This window comes from Tursiops truncatus, chromosome 9, assembly GCF_011762595.2.
Source record: "Tursiops truncatus isolate mTurTru1 chromosome 9, mTurTru1.mat.Y, whole genome shotgun sequence".
NCBI classification, from domain to species: Eukaryota; Metazoa; Chordata; class Mammalia; order Artiodactyla; family Delphinidae; genus Tursiops; species Tursiops truncatus.
Genome location: NC_047042.1, coordinates 59262910 through 59279633, shown reverse-complemented (window position 1 = coordinate 59279633; position 16724 = coordinate 59262910). Strand labels below are relative to the sequence as shown.

The window sequence follows — 16724 nt, the reverse complement described above, 5'->3', positions numbered from 1 at the left end:
GACTAAAGAGGCTAAGGGGCTGCTGACCCCTCTTCTGGGTGAAAAGCTGCCCCTGCACTTGGTTAGAGGGAAGGAAAGGAAATCACGCTGCTGAGCCCCGGCTCCTTGCAAAGCACTTCAGGCACACTTCCTCACTTAGTGTTCATAACAGTCCTATGTGAAGGGTGTTTTACTGTTATTATTTCCATTTGTCAAATTAGAAAAAAGCAAGGTTTAAGGGCATTAAAAAAGACTGGCCTAAGGTTACACAGGAGTGGGTGGGAAGGCAGGATTTGAATTCAGATCTCTCTGAATCTAAAGCATTGGTTTTTTTCACCACATCTTGAACATTTAAGAATCACAAGCGTCAGAAAGGGCTCATGAGTACTAATGCTGGACCTTATGGTGATTAGTCAGCTGAAAAGAGAATGATTAAAACCTTATCTCTTGTGACCAAAAGCCTTAAAAATATTCTTGCTTTTTGTATCAGGAATTCCCTTGCAGGAACCTGTCTTTAAAAAGAATAATCCAAAATGTAGACTACAATTGCTATAAATGTATTTCCTGCAATATTATTCATAATAACAAAAAATGGAATCAACTTAAATATCTAATGCTGGAAATATGGCATATATCAATGATCATATTAATATGCTTATAGATACATTTAACAATTTGACAAATATCTAATTATTTCAAAATTGCTTTTTTTAATTTAATTTTTATTTTATATTAGAGTATAGTTGATCTACAATGTTGTGTTAGTTTCAGGTGTACAGCACAGTGATTCAGTTATACATTTACATATATCCCTTCTTTTTCAGATTTCCCATATAGGTTATTACAGAATTGAGTAGAGTTCCCTGTGCTATACAGTAGATCCTTGTTGATTATCTATTTTATATATAGTTGTGTATTCAAAATTGCTTTTAATATAATACTAAATAAAAACAGAATAGAAAATAGTATATACAAAATAGTATTACTATTAACCCTGTAAATATGTAGATATATTCAGAAAAAAGAGAAAGGAAACATATGACAGTTTTTATTTCTGAGTGATGTTATTATGCGTGATTTCAATTTTTTTCTATTTTCTCTACAATGAGCTTGTATTATTTTTAATTCAAGGGCATACATTTAAGAAACTTTCTGCATCAAAAGGTTTTCTGAAAAACCAAAGAGTACGTGTGTGTATGTATAACTGTGGATGTGTGTTGGGCTGTGTGTGTGGATGTGGGTGTTCATGAGTGTGTGCATATGTTTATGAGTGTGTGTGTGTGTGTACACGGGTGTGTGTGGATGTGTAGCGTGCTTTCCATTTAGAAGGACACCAAAAGTGATCGAAGCCTCATCACTTCATGGAAATCACAGTCATAGGGCCTGTATATTCAATCCAGAATGATCTCTGCTGAATACGTGAAGGGATTATTTTTAATGTTTGGCTGAAAACATGGACCCTCCATTTTCCTGAGTCAGCTGGAGAACCTGCCCAAAATATGGCAAAATGCTAAGCTAATCTGCTGAGGGCCAGTGAAGATTCTGGCCAGGTGCCAGACTATAATAACTTAGGCAAAAATTAAACAGGAGAGCGGGTTCTGGAAACAACTGCACCCACAGACACCTCGACCCCTGGGAGTAGATTTGAAGTCTGAATGGTGATAGTAAAAATAAATAACCCTTCTCTGGATCTCACTGTTCCAACAACCGCATGAGGGGGAACCATTGCTATCCCCATTTCACAGGTGAGAAGGAAGCACAGAGAGGCTAAGTGATTGCCCTGGGTCACACAGCTAGTAATGGCGAGGTAATGAAGGCCAGAAGCCCCGGCGTGTCGTCTGCACGATCTCGGACAAGTCTTGCGACCTCCCTCACCCTTGGTTTGTCTCTAACCTGAATACCTCCAGCATAAAGTCCCACACAACACGTTTTCATTGTGCTCCACAGGGGCACTGAACAGGTGTGTTCTAAAACAAAATCCCAAGAGTAAGACATCCTGAGGTGCTCCCAAGTGGCCCACAGTAGCAGGCCTCTGGCTGTGTCCCTAGCACCTCCCAACAGCCAGATGATCCTGTGGTACGGGCCCCCCCGGACGAGAACAGGGGTGCTTACCGGGGCTTCGGCCGGGCCTCTTCTTCTGCGGGAACGTCTGAGACCCCGGAAGGGCAGGTGGCGCCGGCAAGGCCTGCGCGCTGGGCTCGGGGGGCTGGGCCTGGAAGCATGGGGACTTGGGGGGCCGTGGGGGTGGGACTTCACCGCTGTCGTTAGCGCCCGGCAAAGGGGGCGCAGGCAGAGAGGCTCTGGGGGTGCGTGGGGCGTAAGTGGGGAGCGGGGGCGGTGGGGGCGGCGGGAGCGGAGGGGCTGGAGGCTCCGGCACATCTTGGGCAGGGCTGGCAGCGTCCGCACTGAGCCCAGGGTACCCGCAAGGTGGGAGGAGAGGCAGCGGGGGCGGGACGGGCGGTAGGTGCAAGCGGGCTAGCTGAGGCCTCACCGCCTTGTCACTGGGAGCCAAGGGCGGGGGCGGCGGGGGTGGAGGCGGCGGTGCACAGGGCGGAGGGGGTGCGAGCACCGGGGCGCTCCCCTTGGTCGGTGGGCCAGGTGGGGACACCAGCGGGGCTTTGGCGGGGGAGGACGGGGGCAGGGCCGGGGGTAAGGGCGGGGGCAGGGCCGGGGGTAAGGGCGGGGGAGGTGGGGCGGGCATGCTGGGGCGAGGAAGGACCGTCCCGGCCACGCCATGCGCCTCGGAGGCGTCGCCTAGCCTGGGAGATGCAGGGGGGTTGAACGGGCCGCTGATAGTTTTGGTGGGAAGCCGGGGAGAAGGCGCTCGGGAGCCAGGGCCCTGCCCTGTCTTGCCGCCTGAAAGTGAAAGGAGTTCTGAGTTAGCTCAGTGGGTAGAATTGGGAGAAACGCAAGGGTGTGGGCGGCAGCGACGGACGCTGTCCAGCACGTCAGTGAACCGCCTGGTGGATGCTCTCTTCCCGAGGGTCCAGTGGAGGCCTCAGGTGCAGCAGCTATCACACAAGAGGGCCAGCTGGACCAGCCCCAGGTCCTTGCCAGAATCAACGCGCTGTCCCCCTCCTGCCAGAGAAGCCCAGCTCAAGCCACCAGGTTGTCTGCTGTGTGGCGCCAGCCTTCCTGTTCCATTCTACCTCCACTGTCATCTGCCCAGGGCTCCGTGCCCCCAGCCCAGGACACAGGACTGCCCCGACCTCCTTCACCCTTCCTCATCTCAAGGCCGCCGGCACACTCGTCCCGTTACCCACTAGGCCAGTCAGCCCACATCTGCGGGTGTACCACCCAAAAGCTCCTGACGAGGGAGGTTTTCCCCACTCCCAGCGCTTTGTGAACAAGGACTTTGTTTCTGCATCGAGAGCAGAAGATTCAAGGTTCCCTGAATGGACGAGGTGATTTGGAAGTCAGTGGGAAGACACCCTGCCTTGGGGATCCAGGTCCAATGACCTTGAACCTTCCAGTTCCATGCACTCTGGAAGTTCAAAGCTCCCTTTCCCAAAGACTTGTGCCCATTTCTAAGGGGCTCTCTGTCTCCTGGTCACCTGGCTTCCTCACCCCATAGATCCTTTACCACATCAACTCCAACCTGAAATCCAATGCCTCTTGAACTCAACAGCAACAACGACTTGCTCACAGTAAGCATTTGTGTTTGGTGGACATTATGGGCGACTGGCGTGGAGGGTGCTCCCCTGTTGGGGCCTCCTCACTCTTTGCACACCTTTTCACCCAACTGCCACTTCTTACCCTTTTTTCCCCTCTGTCGCTCTGAGGAGAAAAAAGTTCCTCTCCCTGTTTACTGCACAGAAGTTCTGCAGTCGCTCAAATATGTCCTTGGAGTATCACCCTCCACTCAGGAGGCGTATTAAGACATTTCTTCTGAATAAATACACTGCTCTTCCTAAAAGGAATTTTGGAGAATACATGTTTCCTATTCCAGCACCCCTATAGTTTATAATCTCCATGAAAACATGTGGAAAACACTTGAAAAAAATGTTTGCTTCTCACACCTCCAACTTCCTGGTGCCGCAGAATAGGAAACACAGCTTTCATGTCAGATTATAACGCCAGCAGCTGTTGATGGTTCTGAGCTTTTCAGCCCATGAGTCTCCAGTGTGTTTACCCAATCAGGTGCTAAATCATGCCTAAAAGTACTTGATGCCGCAAGTCAGGCCAATCAAGCAAGATATGGAAGAGGCGATCCTGGGGCTGAAACTAAGTGCGCAGGACCGCGGTATCTGGCTTTCCAAACAGATGACCCTCCTCTGGCTATGGTGTGACAGCCACCTGGACAACACGACTCAGGACAAGTCTCAACTGTGGAACGCTGTTCTTGAGGCAGGGTGGTGGTGTCATTATTCTCTGTTGCAATGTTCTTTGAGGTGGTCGTGGAGGAGATAATGTCTTTGCACCTATGCATCCACCCTGGCGGACTTGGTGCCACTGGAGGTCTAAGGCGGGCATTTCCAGAATGGCTCACTGACCATGACCAGGAGTGGAAGGTCCCCACCTGGCCTTTCCAGGGACAGGATCTACCACCTGCAACTCCAACGTGAGACATTTTATATAGGTGTCAGCCTCAGGGATTCCTGCATCCAAGGTCTCAAACCTGTTTCCATAGTACACAGAGAAGAAGATGGAGGGTCCAGACTGCTCTCTAAACAAGGCAAGGCCTCCCTCTGTGCCCATCTGCCAGATGAACTTTAAAGGGATAACAAATTTGAGGAACAGAATCAACCCCTTAAGTGTCTGGGAACACCACGTATCCGAGATTCCAAAACCTTTTAAGTGGCCAACCTAATGAGAAATGGGAAAAGCCATTTTTTTTTTTATCATCATGTGAGCAGCAGAAACAAGGATAGCACAAAACCTTGCCCAGCTTATGTTCCTGCCCGTTCCAGGATGAAGCAGAGAGCTGGGCAGCACGAATTGAAGGTGAGACCCACGGGAATCAGCGTCAGTGCAGGTGAGGAAGCCAGGCAGCAGAGAGGGCTCCAAGAGGGAGCAAGCGCCGAGGGAAGGAAGGAAGGAGGCTTTCCTTCAGAACATGAATGCTAGCCCTAGAAATCCAATTAAAAACACAAGAGGAGACCATGAAGTGGGTGGGGAAAGACCAGCTCAAGAGCATCAAGGGGGCTTCACTGATGTGAAAGGAATCAGCTTTTAGAGCCTGGGGTTTATCAAAAGATGAACTATGGCTTCCTCTTTCCATCTGTCTATGTTTCCAAGAGAACTTGGATTGCATGGAAGTCTCATTACACATTCTCTACAAGCCAGTGATGTTTACTCATCATATCTTATTTTAACGATCCCTCCCTCGGAGCTCTAAGCCAGGGACACATTATGACTTTCGAAGACCCTGGGCGCTTTTGCCTCTGTGGGCCCCTTCCTCCTTAAAACATGTTTTTAAAATTATGTTTCCTGACTGCTTTGGTATAAAGACAAATATAATCTTTGACCCTAAAAGTTCACGTTTTTTAAATTTTAAAAGAAATTCAAACATTTTCATGGGCCGCTAAAAGTATTGTGAGCACTAGACACTGATTTCTGGGCCTGATGGCTCTAAGTAACCACACTACCCACTCACACATTCCACGCAACAAATACTTACTGGGCACCCACTACGCACCAGGCCTTTGTAAGGCAGTGAACACAACACAGCTCCTGCCTTCGTGGAGCTTACACTTAGAGGGAGAAGACAGAAAATAAAGAAAGAAACCAGTTAATAAATAATATGTCAGATGGTGATAATATAAGAAAAATAAATCAAGGTAGAGGGAATATAGAATGAGAGGGTGGGACTCATTTTATCAATATATGAGATGATGAGTAAAAGCCTCCCTGATAGGTTGATCAGCTGCCACTTGAGCAGAGACTTGAAGGAAGGGAGACTGGGCCACGTGGACACCTTAGGAAGAGTGTTTCAGGCCATAGGAGCGGTCAGTGCAAAGGCCCTGTGGTAGCAGCATGCCTGGTATGTGCAAGAACAGCAAGGAGGGTGGTAGCAAAGAAGATGAGACAGGCAGCAAGGGCCGAAGTCCTTTTCTCTGAATGACAAAGGGGTCAATAGGAGAGTTCTGAGAGAGGAGAGCCATGGTCTGTCTTACTCTGACATGGCACCCAGCCCGTGTATCTACCTATTGGCTTGTCCTTGAGTTTCCATCCTGGAACAGGCATAATTAGTCACTTCATTATGGACTTTGTTGCCTCCAAAAAGGTCAATTCTTGTCTTTCACCTAGTGGCTCAAACATCTGGCACTTGTGTCCTATTGGAGACAAGTTAGAACACTGCTGACTTCCTTTGGCTGGCCCCTGTTAAAAGCTCACCGGCGGTTATTTCTCCTATCTTTATTTGTGTGAAGAGAGACCAGTGGAAGTTTTATACCCCAGAGGACTTTTTTTTTTGGATCCAACTCAGGAATCTTGAAAAAGAAGCGGGCACTGAGGAATGCCAGCTCTCTTTATTCAGGAGGACTTCAGCACCTTCTTATCTGCCAAAGTCTCAGCAAAGATGAGGAAATGAAATGGCTCCGAAGGTTCAAACTGGACTTTATCAGTAAGTGACGGCAGCAAATGCACCCTGGAACATCTAACAGCCACAGAGGCCATTGAAGAGGTTAATGAAGTCACATGGTAGAAGACTCTAGACCAGGAATGTTTGGGGCTTGATAGTCCCTGGACAAATGAAATTCTTGGATTTTGTTATATCTTTCTGACTAAAGAGCACAGTAATAGGAAAAACACTTTTTTTTTGCACATAATAATTATATATTTGCCCGATTTTAATTCAGTGCTTTCAAAACATCTGGTACCTGTTAAAACACAAATGACTGTGGTAGACTGGTTGCAAAAATGGTCTCAATTAACCATGCATTCCTGATTCCACAGTCTTGGAAATGTGATTTTGCAGTTCCTTTCATCAGAGTTGAAGTCTCTTGCTCACCCTTGTCTCTGAGCTGGCCTGCGACTTGCTTCGGGCGACAGGCTGTGGTAGGAAGTGATGCTTTGCCAGTTCCAAGACTAAGCCAGGACTTCCCTGGTAGCGCAGTGGTTAAGAATCTGCCTGCCAATGCAGGGGACATGGGTTCGAGCCCTGGTCCGGGAAGATCCCACATGCCACGGAGCAACTAAGCCCATGCGCCACAACTACTGAGCCTGTGCTCTAGAGCCCGCAAGCCACAGCTACTGAGCCCGTATGCCCCAACTACTGAAGCCCGCATGCCTAGAGCCCGTGCTCCACAACAAGAGAAGCCACCGCAATGAGAAGCCCGCGCACCACAATGAAGAGTAGCCCCTGCTCGCCACAACTAGAGTAAGCCTGTGCGCAGCAAGGAAGACCCAACACAACCAAAAATAAATAAAGAAAATAAATAAATTTATTAAAAAAAAAAAGACTAAGCCTCAAGAGGCTTTACATACTCTGTCCTCTCCATCCTGCCATCACCATGAAGACAAACCTAAATAGTCTGCTAGATCCTGAGAGACCAGAGGGATCAGTCAGGCCAGTTGTCCCAGCAGGGGCACCAGAGACATAAGAAATATACGATTAGCAAAGCCACTGACGCAACCTGTAGATGCTAGCTGGGGCCCAGCTGAGGCCACCCTAATTGCCAACCCACCGAGCTGTAAGCTAAATAAATGGTTATTCAAAGCCCCTCAGGTTTAGGGTTTGTTACACAGCAACACCTAACAGATACAATGCTGGAGAACCATCACAACTCAGCATTGCCAGCGAGTCCACAGTGATGTCACTAAGATCTTCTATTGTGATTTACATCCACACTTTGCAGTGTGGGCCACGATCTCACCGTTGCTAAAGACTCTACACTATGGCAACTCATTCTTCAGCGATTACAGTGGGATGATTTAAACAGGATGAGGATTTCAAAGATCCCTTAAAAACAACTCTGTGTTTTGGAAACTTCCAGTGCTCAGGCTTCCAAATATGTGATCTCCTACCATATAACTGTTTACTCTCAACATGTCACTTACTGGCAGGTGAGGATTGTCCTGTTGGTTCTACAAGGTAAGGAGACAAAGGTCACAGGGTAGCCAGTCTGAATTCTTCCTTACCTGCTGCATCCCTCTGGCCTGCTGGTCGTAACACTGGAAAGCCACCAGCAAACAGATCTCCCAGGGCTGGGGGCGTGCTCCCGCCTCGAGAGTTTGCAGGACCTCCTCCTTCTTTGTTGGTTCCTTTAGAACCTTTAGAGAGAAGAGGCGAGTAGATGAGGACCTGTGAGCAGAGCTGAGTGGCCAACTCTCACCCCGACTGTGGTCTAACACTGCCTATGGCAGCCGTCCTGTTCTCACCACCAGTGTTACCCTTCTACCCAGTACCTTTCTCAAGAACCCCCTGCCTTGATACCCTATAGACTCATATGCCCAGGCCTGTCTGCCACCCTCTCCAAGCTACCAAAGAACCATCAGTAGTGACCACTCTGAAAAGGGATTAAAAAAAAAAAAAAAGCATCCTTATACTGCCATTTAGTAGATGCCAATGGGGGAACTGGTAGTACCTTTCAAATTAGAAAACCCAGGCACTGTATGTATAGAGCTGACCCCATTTTCACTTGACTGCTTTTGTGGGAGGACTAGACCAAGAAAACCCACAGATTTAATTCAGGCAGTAATTTTAACTTCTTGTCCACAGAGCCTGGCCCAGGACTTGCAAGCAGGAAGTGAAGGTCTGCAGTGATTTCTGCTTTGGCATTTTCCTTCTCTGTCTCCCCAGCTCCCACTCCCCGAGCCCCATGTTCTTCCCTGCACCGGTTCTTTTTCTATGGAAGAGAAAGCTCATGAGCCCCTGAGGAGAGGTGTCACTAATTCCAGCCTTCCAGATGTATGTGATTACATAAAATGAGAAGACAGCTTACAAGAATTCCTGGCAGAAAATGTTCACAGCCTGAAGCTAATATGCACAGAGAAATCAGGGCACAGTGCCCACTCGTGGATGAATGTGGCCAGATTATTCCAAGTATTAACATTATACATTACCTCTTCACTAGAATGATAAAGAAATGAGTGTTCCAATCAAATGGATTTATCTGTTAATTGGGCTTAACTAATTAGATAGTGGGTCTAGCCAGAAACTAATTTTTATTATAATCAATGTTGAAAATATGTCTTAAAATAATTTGTCTATCCATGTGCATTAACATATATAATTACAGATATTAGATACAATTATATCTTAGGACTATCTTTGAGAATTACCATCAGGTATCATAGCAAAATATATGGAGACAGAATAATACCTTACATTGAAAAATATTTCCGCATATATTATTTCAGCCTTCAACAATCTTGACAAAAAAAGAGAGCAGGTATTATTATCTCCCCATTTTGCAGATGAGCAAACTGAGCCTCAGAGAGCTTCCCTGATTGGCCCAGTAGCAGAATCAGAACTCAACACAGTCATCTGACCCAGGCACAGGGCTCCTTTTACACCATCATACTCTAGAAGTCACAGAAACATACAGTCATATGATCCTGTGAGAGAATTCAGCAGAAATATTTTTCCTTGTGAAAAACAAAAACTTTGCCAGGCTCTGTGGACATCTGTGTGCATTTGTTAATGTTGAGACTTGAATTTTTCTCATTCAATTTGAGGACTATGTTGACACGGGGTAAATGATCTTTAAATGTTGTCTCACGGTGGATAAACACAAAGTGGTACATCCATACAAGCAACTCTTCTTCAACAATAAAAAGGAGTAAAGTACGGATACATTGTATAGCATGGATGAGCCTTGAAAACATTATGGGAAGTCAAAGGAGCCAGTCACAAAAGGCCACGTATCGTAAGATTCCATTTGTATGAAATATGCAGAAGAGGCAAATCCACAGTGACAGAAAGTAGACTTGGTGGTTGCCAGGGATTCAGGGAGACAGAGGGACTAGGGAGGGATTGCTAATAGGTATGGGTTTCCTTTTCGGGTGGTGGAAATGTTCTGGAACTAGACAGGGGTGATGGAAGCAACAACATTCTGAATGTATATGGATAAATGCCACTGAATTGGACACTTTAAAATGGTTAAAATGGTGAGTTTTATATTATGTGTATTTTATCACAACTAAAAAATTATCTTACCGTGAAGTTTTTTTTTTAAGCATTTGAAAAGTGATGGTAGACATGCTATACACCCTCTGCAGACCTGGAAGGGTAGCTCTGATTCTCTCGCCCATGTGAATTGTACACTGAGCAGGTCTGAGATGGCCTGATGTGTGTCCTGGGTAGCATTTGTGGCTCCTGCCCTGAGCAAGCCAGGCGTGTCTGGCTGAGCCTCACATGGCCTGCCCTTGGCTCTCAGCCGCCCTGGCCCACGTGCTCACTTACTCTCGATTTGCGGGGCACTGCGGTCATTGATCTGCGTGACTTTTCGTAGGCGAGTTCCTTGCTGGATATCAGCCAACAGTGCACTCCGACCTTTGGGATCTGTCTTTCTCAAGCTGGAAGCATCTGTACTTACCTGTAAAGGATTAAGAGGTATCTGATTATAATCATAACATTTGCAAGACAAGCCGTGTGTCCTATTCGAGGTAAGTTTCTCCTCCCATACTTTTCTGCCTTTCCTGTTTGCCCTCCCCTGCACCACTCCCAAGGCCCATCTCACCAATGCAGTTACCTATGGGTCTCAGGTTTTGAGGGAAACTTACCTCCTGCCCTGCTCACATCCCTCTCCTGGGGGACCTAGAACGGACTCTTTCTTGTGATCAAACTCCCATAAGTCTTAAGAAGCCCTAATGCAAAGCCCTTCTTTCTCCTCCTACGTGGGCCCCACCCACTTATCTGGGCTTCTGTCTATATGTTCCTGACTCCAGCTTCCAGGTTCTGAATAATTACGCTGCTGGTGTCCCCAGGTCCCTCCCGGACCAAATCCAGAAAGAAAGAAGTACAGGGGATTGCAATGAAGGTTTAGCGACTGCCTTCTCTTCTGTGTCTGGGTGCGTTATGTTAATCCTCACAAAACCTTGTGAGTTTCAAGTGAGTTTGCCCTCATTTTACAGATGAGAAAACAGACTATGAAATCTCTTCAAGGTCACAGGGCTAGCTTCAAACCCAGATCTGCTGAATTCCAAAGGCCACGTGCTTTTTATCTTGAAGCATTACAGCCATCAAGGGCACGGTGCTGTGGTTAGCATAATTGTTCTCTAGACTGCTAAAATGCTTTGTAAATATGTTCACGAGAAGAACCTTTGTCCTATCTCTGCAAGTAGCACCGAGGTCCAGCTGTTTCACTTCCACTATAGCTTGTGCTCACACGGCAGGGTCTCCATGGGCTATTAGAACTAGGGAGCACCAGAAAGAACATACACTGGTTGGTGGCAAGTAAGGGAAGGGTGTGGTCGCACTGGAAGACACAGCCAGGAGGACCCTCTGCAGTTAGTAGTATTATACCACGTGACCTGAGAGCCGATTAAACATTTCTCGAAGTAAGAAGTACTTTTTAGTACATGGGGAATACCATGTCTTTGGTTTTCATCTTAAACATTTCCACTTCGGTGGTGTTTTCTGACCCCCAACATAAATAAGGCCACCCAGGGCTCTCTCTTATGGCACTATATTCTTTTTTCCTCTGTAAGTTTTATCACAGTGTATACATTTATATTTATCTTTCCTTGTGGAAAATTTCCAGTTGTGGGTATGAGTTGAAGGTTCACCACTCCCACAGGCAGGAAAGAGATCTTGTTCGTTTTGTTCACCAGTACATCTCCAGAGAGTAAAACTTGGCCCCAGATAGTCTCAAAAGCTATTTATTGTATGAATGAATGAGTGAATGAATGAATGAGTATGAATGACTAGACCCAGGATACACTGGCCTTGCCCTCAAGGGCATATGCATCTACCAGGGAGACAGGACACCCGTGCAAGGAGTTAAGCCACCATACAACGCAGCATGTGGCTGAGCGCCCATGTGAGTCCCACAGAGAGGAAGACCCCGAGAGTTCAGGCTGCAAGGAAGACAGGAGACCTTACTTAGATGGTCCTTGAAGGACAGATAGGATTTACAAGCTCTTGCTATAGCCATTTTCTCCATACGGCCATTTGTCAGAAAAGGACAAACCAGGTTTGCCAACTAGACAGTCAGAGACTCTCCAGTGTCACAGACTGGAAATGAAGGCAATTGTGGTTTTAGCTAAAAGGTGCTGGGTCCACATTTTCACCGGCCGACTCTACTGCACTGGTGATGCATCTTACACAGGTTTTGTAGGGCATAAGCTTCAAGGTGAGTTTCTTGTTGCCTGGAAACATGCTTTTTGACCCCTTGAGAGGGGCTCACAGATGATGGTCAATAACAGCGCTATAAGCCAGGGGCCCCAACTCTAACGATATATGTTTTTTAGGACATGTACAGCGGGGTATTTTCCACACAATATGATTTTTTAAATCTCTCTCTATAAACAATTAGCCAGTAAGTCATTTTAAACTGCAAAATTTTAAGATTTTTAAAGTCTCCTCTCATATTTACAAACAATTAGTAATAAGAATAAAGGGCCAACAGAAATACCATGACCCTAGCCAAGAGACTATGAACATTTTTGTAAAAATGTGGCATTATAATCTCAGGCATGTATTACGGTCAGGGATTAGGGGGTGAAAGTGCTTTGTAATTTTCTTCCTAGTTACAAGAAAAACAACACAATGAATTGCATTCTTCTGTTTAAAGAAGCAACTGGAACCCTATCTCTAACAACCCCTGAGTAGGGGTGGTGGTGTTCGTCTCATCTACTTTAGATTTTTTAATTTATTACCAAAATGCACCCCCCCACTCCCTGACCTCGTCCATCCCAAGCTTTTTAGGTGAGGGCTATGAAGAACATTGTGTATCCTTGGAATAGTGATTTTAATTTGAGTTCCTACTTGGCACAAGCCTCGATACATTCCTGACAATTCCACATGACAGACTTGTTGATAAATATCTTCCAAATCAGCAGGAGGATATGGCAAGTCCCGTCATGTTTATGTTTTGCAGTTCAACTCGCTGGACTAAATTTAACATTCCTTCTTTGACTTCTCTGCTTTTTTTCCTGTGCCACTGTCTGCCCTGATGATTTTCCACCAGAGGGCTCTCCCTCACCTGATACTAGTACGGTATCCTTCAGTCCTCTCCTGTGAGGTAGGAAAGAGCGAATAACTTCATGGCTAAGGGGACTACAGCTTAATTGGTTTTGTACAAAAGGACATCTAAGGACATATTCATTTGCACATTGAAGACCATATTTACCGTGACAGTTGTTTCTACCCCATCTTCAATATTTATTAACAATTCATCCGCAATTTGCTTTCTTAAAAATCTACAAGCCTAAGAAGTCTTGTTACCGTGGTTACAGTATACAGAAACAGGAAAGAGAAGATTTTCAAATATTCGCTGGGTCTTTTATTCTATGTAAATCCTGATTATTGGCAACTTCACTGAAAATATAATCGAGAGAGACAGTCACTCCTGAACACTTTTCCCATGGCAAACATACCCACCAAACACGCCTCCCCGTCCCCCTACGTACAAAACAAAAAACTAAAACATCATTTCGAAGTTTGGTCCTGTTCTTTCTTAACATTGTTATCGAGTGTGACAATTTGCTGAGTTCCACACAAAGCTTTTGTTGACTCGGTTCTTCTAAAACAAGCTTCCAGTGGAACAGCCTGGATCCTAAAAAGAGGCAAAATAGTAGAAGAGTAATGCAAATTAGCCCATCGCCGGCCAAATACAGGCTGAAAAACGGAAGTGAACCAGGAATATTAGAAACAGTACTAACTGGGCCAAGGGTGATGAGGTGTCTGTCCTCCTGTCTTGATAAATTATAAAAGCTCTGGCATATCCATGTGTCGTTCCAACAAATGAGCTGATCAGGTTTCAGTACAGTTTGGGGGAGGGGGACGGCAGTCCAGCCCAAATGGAATGAAATGCATGTCCTCCTGCTATTTACTGACCCTGCCACCCTATGCCATTACTACATCTGTCTGAGTGATCCTGGTTTCCGTGAGAAACCCTCATCAAAATCTAGGGGTTTGATCCAAATCTAGCAGGTTGTTTGTCTCAAAGATGATCTAAACCCAATCATTCCAGTGCAATGCCAGCCTTGCAGTCTCCCAAAGGGACTTTCTCCAATGTGGCTGTTAAACCTCAAATTAGTACTCAGGTTTCCAGGTACACAGCCTGCTCATTAGCCCAGCCCTCAGCTTCCTCCAAACTTGGGGGCAGACAGGTATCAGTCACCAGGGTACTTGCATTTCTTTACTAAATCTGAATCCCAAGGACAGCCAGAACTGGCACTACCTTCCTCCGGCTGCTACCGTCTTTATGTAGGAGAAGAGAGAGCCTGAGATCCAAAAGAGAAACAGGAAATATTTTCAGAGAAAATGAACTTTCCCCTGGCATCACTTTGGCTACCATATGCTGGCAGCTACCTCCTTGCCCAAGGACCTGGAGGCCAACTCAGACCCCTCCCTGTTGCTTGTTCTCAACAGCCACTCCATCACAAACTCCTGTTGATTTTTCCTGAGTGATTACTCTAGAATCTGGCTCCTTTTCTCCATCTCTGTGATGCTGACTTAATGCAGGCCACCAGCACTTCTGGATTCCCTCACCTGGTCTTCCTGCCTCCTGCCTCATCCTCTTCCACACAGCCATCAGAGTGATCAGTATAAGGGACATGTCACTTACCATGTCCCTCCCCTCCATAAAAATCTCTGCTGGTGCCCCACTGCCCTCAGGATCAAGTTCAGGTCCCGTCATGTTGCACAAGGCCCTTAATGACCAGCCCAGACCTTCCACTCCTTGAGTCTTCCAGGCTGGAGCTCACCTCTGGACCTAAGCTTGAGCTAATCTCTCTGCTCTTTTCACACTTGTCTCTTGGCTATTTTCCAGGAGGCCTCCTGATCCTGGAAGGCCAGATAAAGAGCCCTTTTTTGTTCCTAGAACAACGTGTTTACCCTTAGTAGTGCCCCTGCCACCCGGATCAAGTGACTCTGCTCAAAACCTGCAATGGTTTTCCATTTCCCTTGTCAAAGTCCTCATTAATATCACCTGCTGGGCTTGACGATTTCTGTATTCTACCCTGAGTTTACCTATAAATGCCAACATTTTTCTACCCACACCAGTGTAGTAAAGCAGTTCCACTGTAGAGCAATGCCTCCCTACCTACAACTGTGCTTCCCATCCTGTGCTCATGCTTCTGCCTCTTCTGGGAATACTCTTGCTGCCTCAGCCCTGCTGTACTGGCCCAAACTTTTTCTTCTCCTTTAAGCTCTACATCAAAAACAGTTTTCTATACAAGATGTTTTTTTTAAAACTTCTTCAGCTAGCCTTTTCTTTATATGCACATCATTTGTAATTCTCTATAGCACTACTCATATCTTGCCAAATATTATAGCTTTTACATATCACTTTTCCTCTTATTTTTGAGTGGCAACTCTTAGCATGCAAAAAATAAGCCATTCCTCTATTAGTACCAGCATATCCAGCTTTTAAAAAAACTGTGAGCAGTATTTTGTTGAAATGAAATCTATATAAACTTTAAGTCCCTAGATTTTTGACATCTGTCTGCTGCAACAAAACATGCAGGTATGGGAAGAGAAGCCACTGCCTTTGAGGTTACGCCACAGCCCTGATTCTTCAAACTGTCTTCACACTTTTATCCTTTGGTCACTTTGTCCCAAGAAATGGGGATTCAGCACTATTCTCTCTTATTCGATAATGCCACCATTCCCAGGCTTTCAAGACTAAAATTTAAATTATAAGAAAGGCTGCTTTAAAAACCTGTGTTGGACCTGGAAAGAACAACCTTGTAAACTCAAAAAAGAGCCTAGCATTGGTAGTCAAGGACCGGCGCTAGGAACTGCTAAGAAATAATACATAGTTGGAACACTGTCTCAAAAACTGGTTGAGGTTTCATATCTTCTATTTATTTTAGACAAAAAGTACTATCAGAAAGATATATGCTCCCATCCCAGCAGATTAATTTGCAAACTAGTGAGATAACCCTACTGTCATCAGTTCTAGCTCCTCACTCCCAGCATTACCATTTCTGTCAAAGGCTTTCTCCCATTCATCGAAGCTTGAAACCTGTGACTCCTTCCTCTCCTTCATTTGAAATAATCAACTTTCACTGAGATCTGGTTCTTTCTCTTTACTATGCACACAAATGTGACTTTGGAGTCTGGGTAAGGAAGCTGCAACATGCAAAGGGTGACAGCAACAGCAATAAGACAAAGAAATGGGAAGGCATTTGTGTGTGCCCGGCACTGTTCCAAGTACTTTACGTGTATTAATTCATTTAAAGGGCACTTGGACAATCTCATGATGTAGGTACTAGTTATGAGTATCATCTCCAGTTTACAGATGAGGCACAGAGGGGAAGCAGGCTATCTATCTCTAGTAAGTGGAGAGCTGAGAGGTGAGCCCAGGCAAGTCAGGCTCTCTTAACCACCATGCTAACCCCTTAGTAACGACATCACTCAGGAAAACAGTGAAGGTTGAACACCCAGGAAATACACGGCAAGCCTGCAGCTGGGTAGGGGGAGTGGCCCGACTGTCTTCTGACCCAGAACCACGGCAGATGTTGCTTCATATGGAGTGTGACAGCCAGAGTAGGAAGGAAGGAGCAGGGAAAGGCATCGGAAGCAAAAGAAGGGCAGAGAGAGAGAGAGAGAGAGAGAGAGAGAGAGAGAGAGAGAGAGAGAGAGAGGCTGGGACCCAAGAAGCTAAGTGCTAGGCCTTTGCCAGGGCCAG

General features: G+C 46.0%; 1 protein-coding gene across 14 annotated transcripts in view; it reads right to left on the bottom strand.

The window, feature by feature from the left end:
* Window positions 1-16724, bottom strand: part of WIPF3 (WAS/WASL interacting protein family member 3) — a 95243-nt gene that overhangs the window by 26947 nt on the left and 51572 nt on the right. For all 14 annotated transcript variants that reach the window (XM_019926175.3, XM_073809779.1, XM_073809782.1 and 11 more), the window contains exons 3-5: window positions 10328-10460; window positions 8062-8193; window positions 2092-2835 (exon numbers count right to left, since the gene is read on the bottom strand). In XM_019926175.3, coding sequence (XP_019781734.1) covers window positions 2092-2835; window positions 8062-8193; window positions 10328-10460 — 1009 coding nt within the window. The remainder of the gene's footprint in view (window positions 1-2091; window positions 2836-8061; window positions 8194-10327; window positions 10461-16724) is intronic.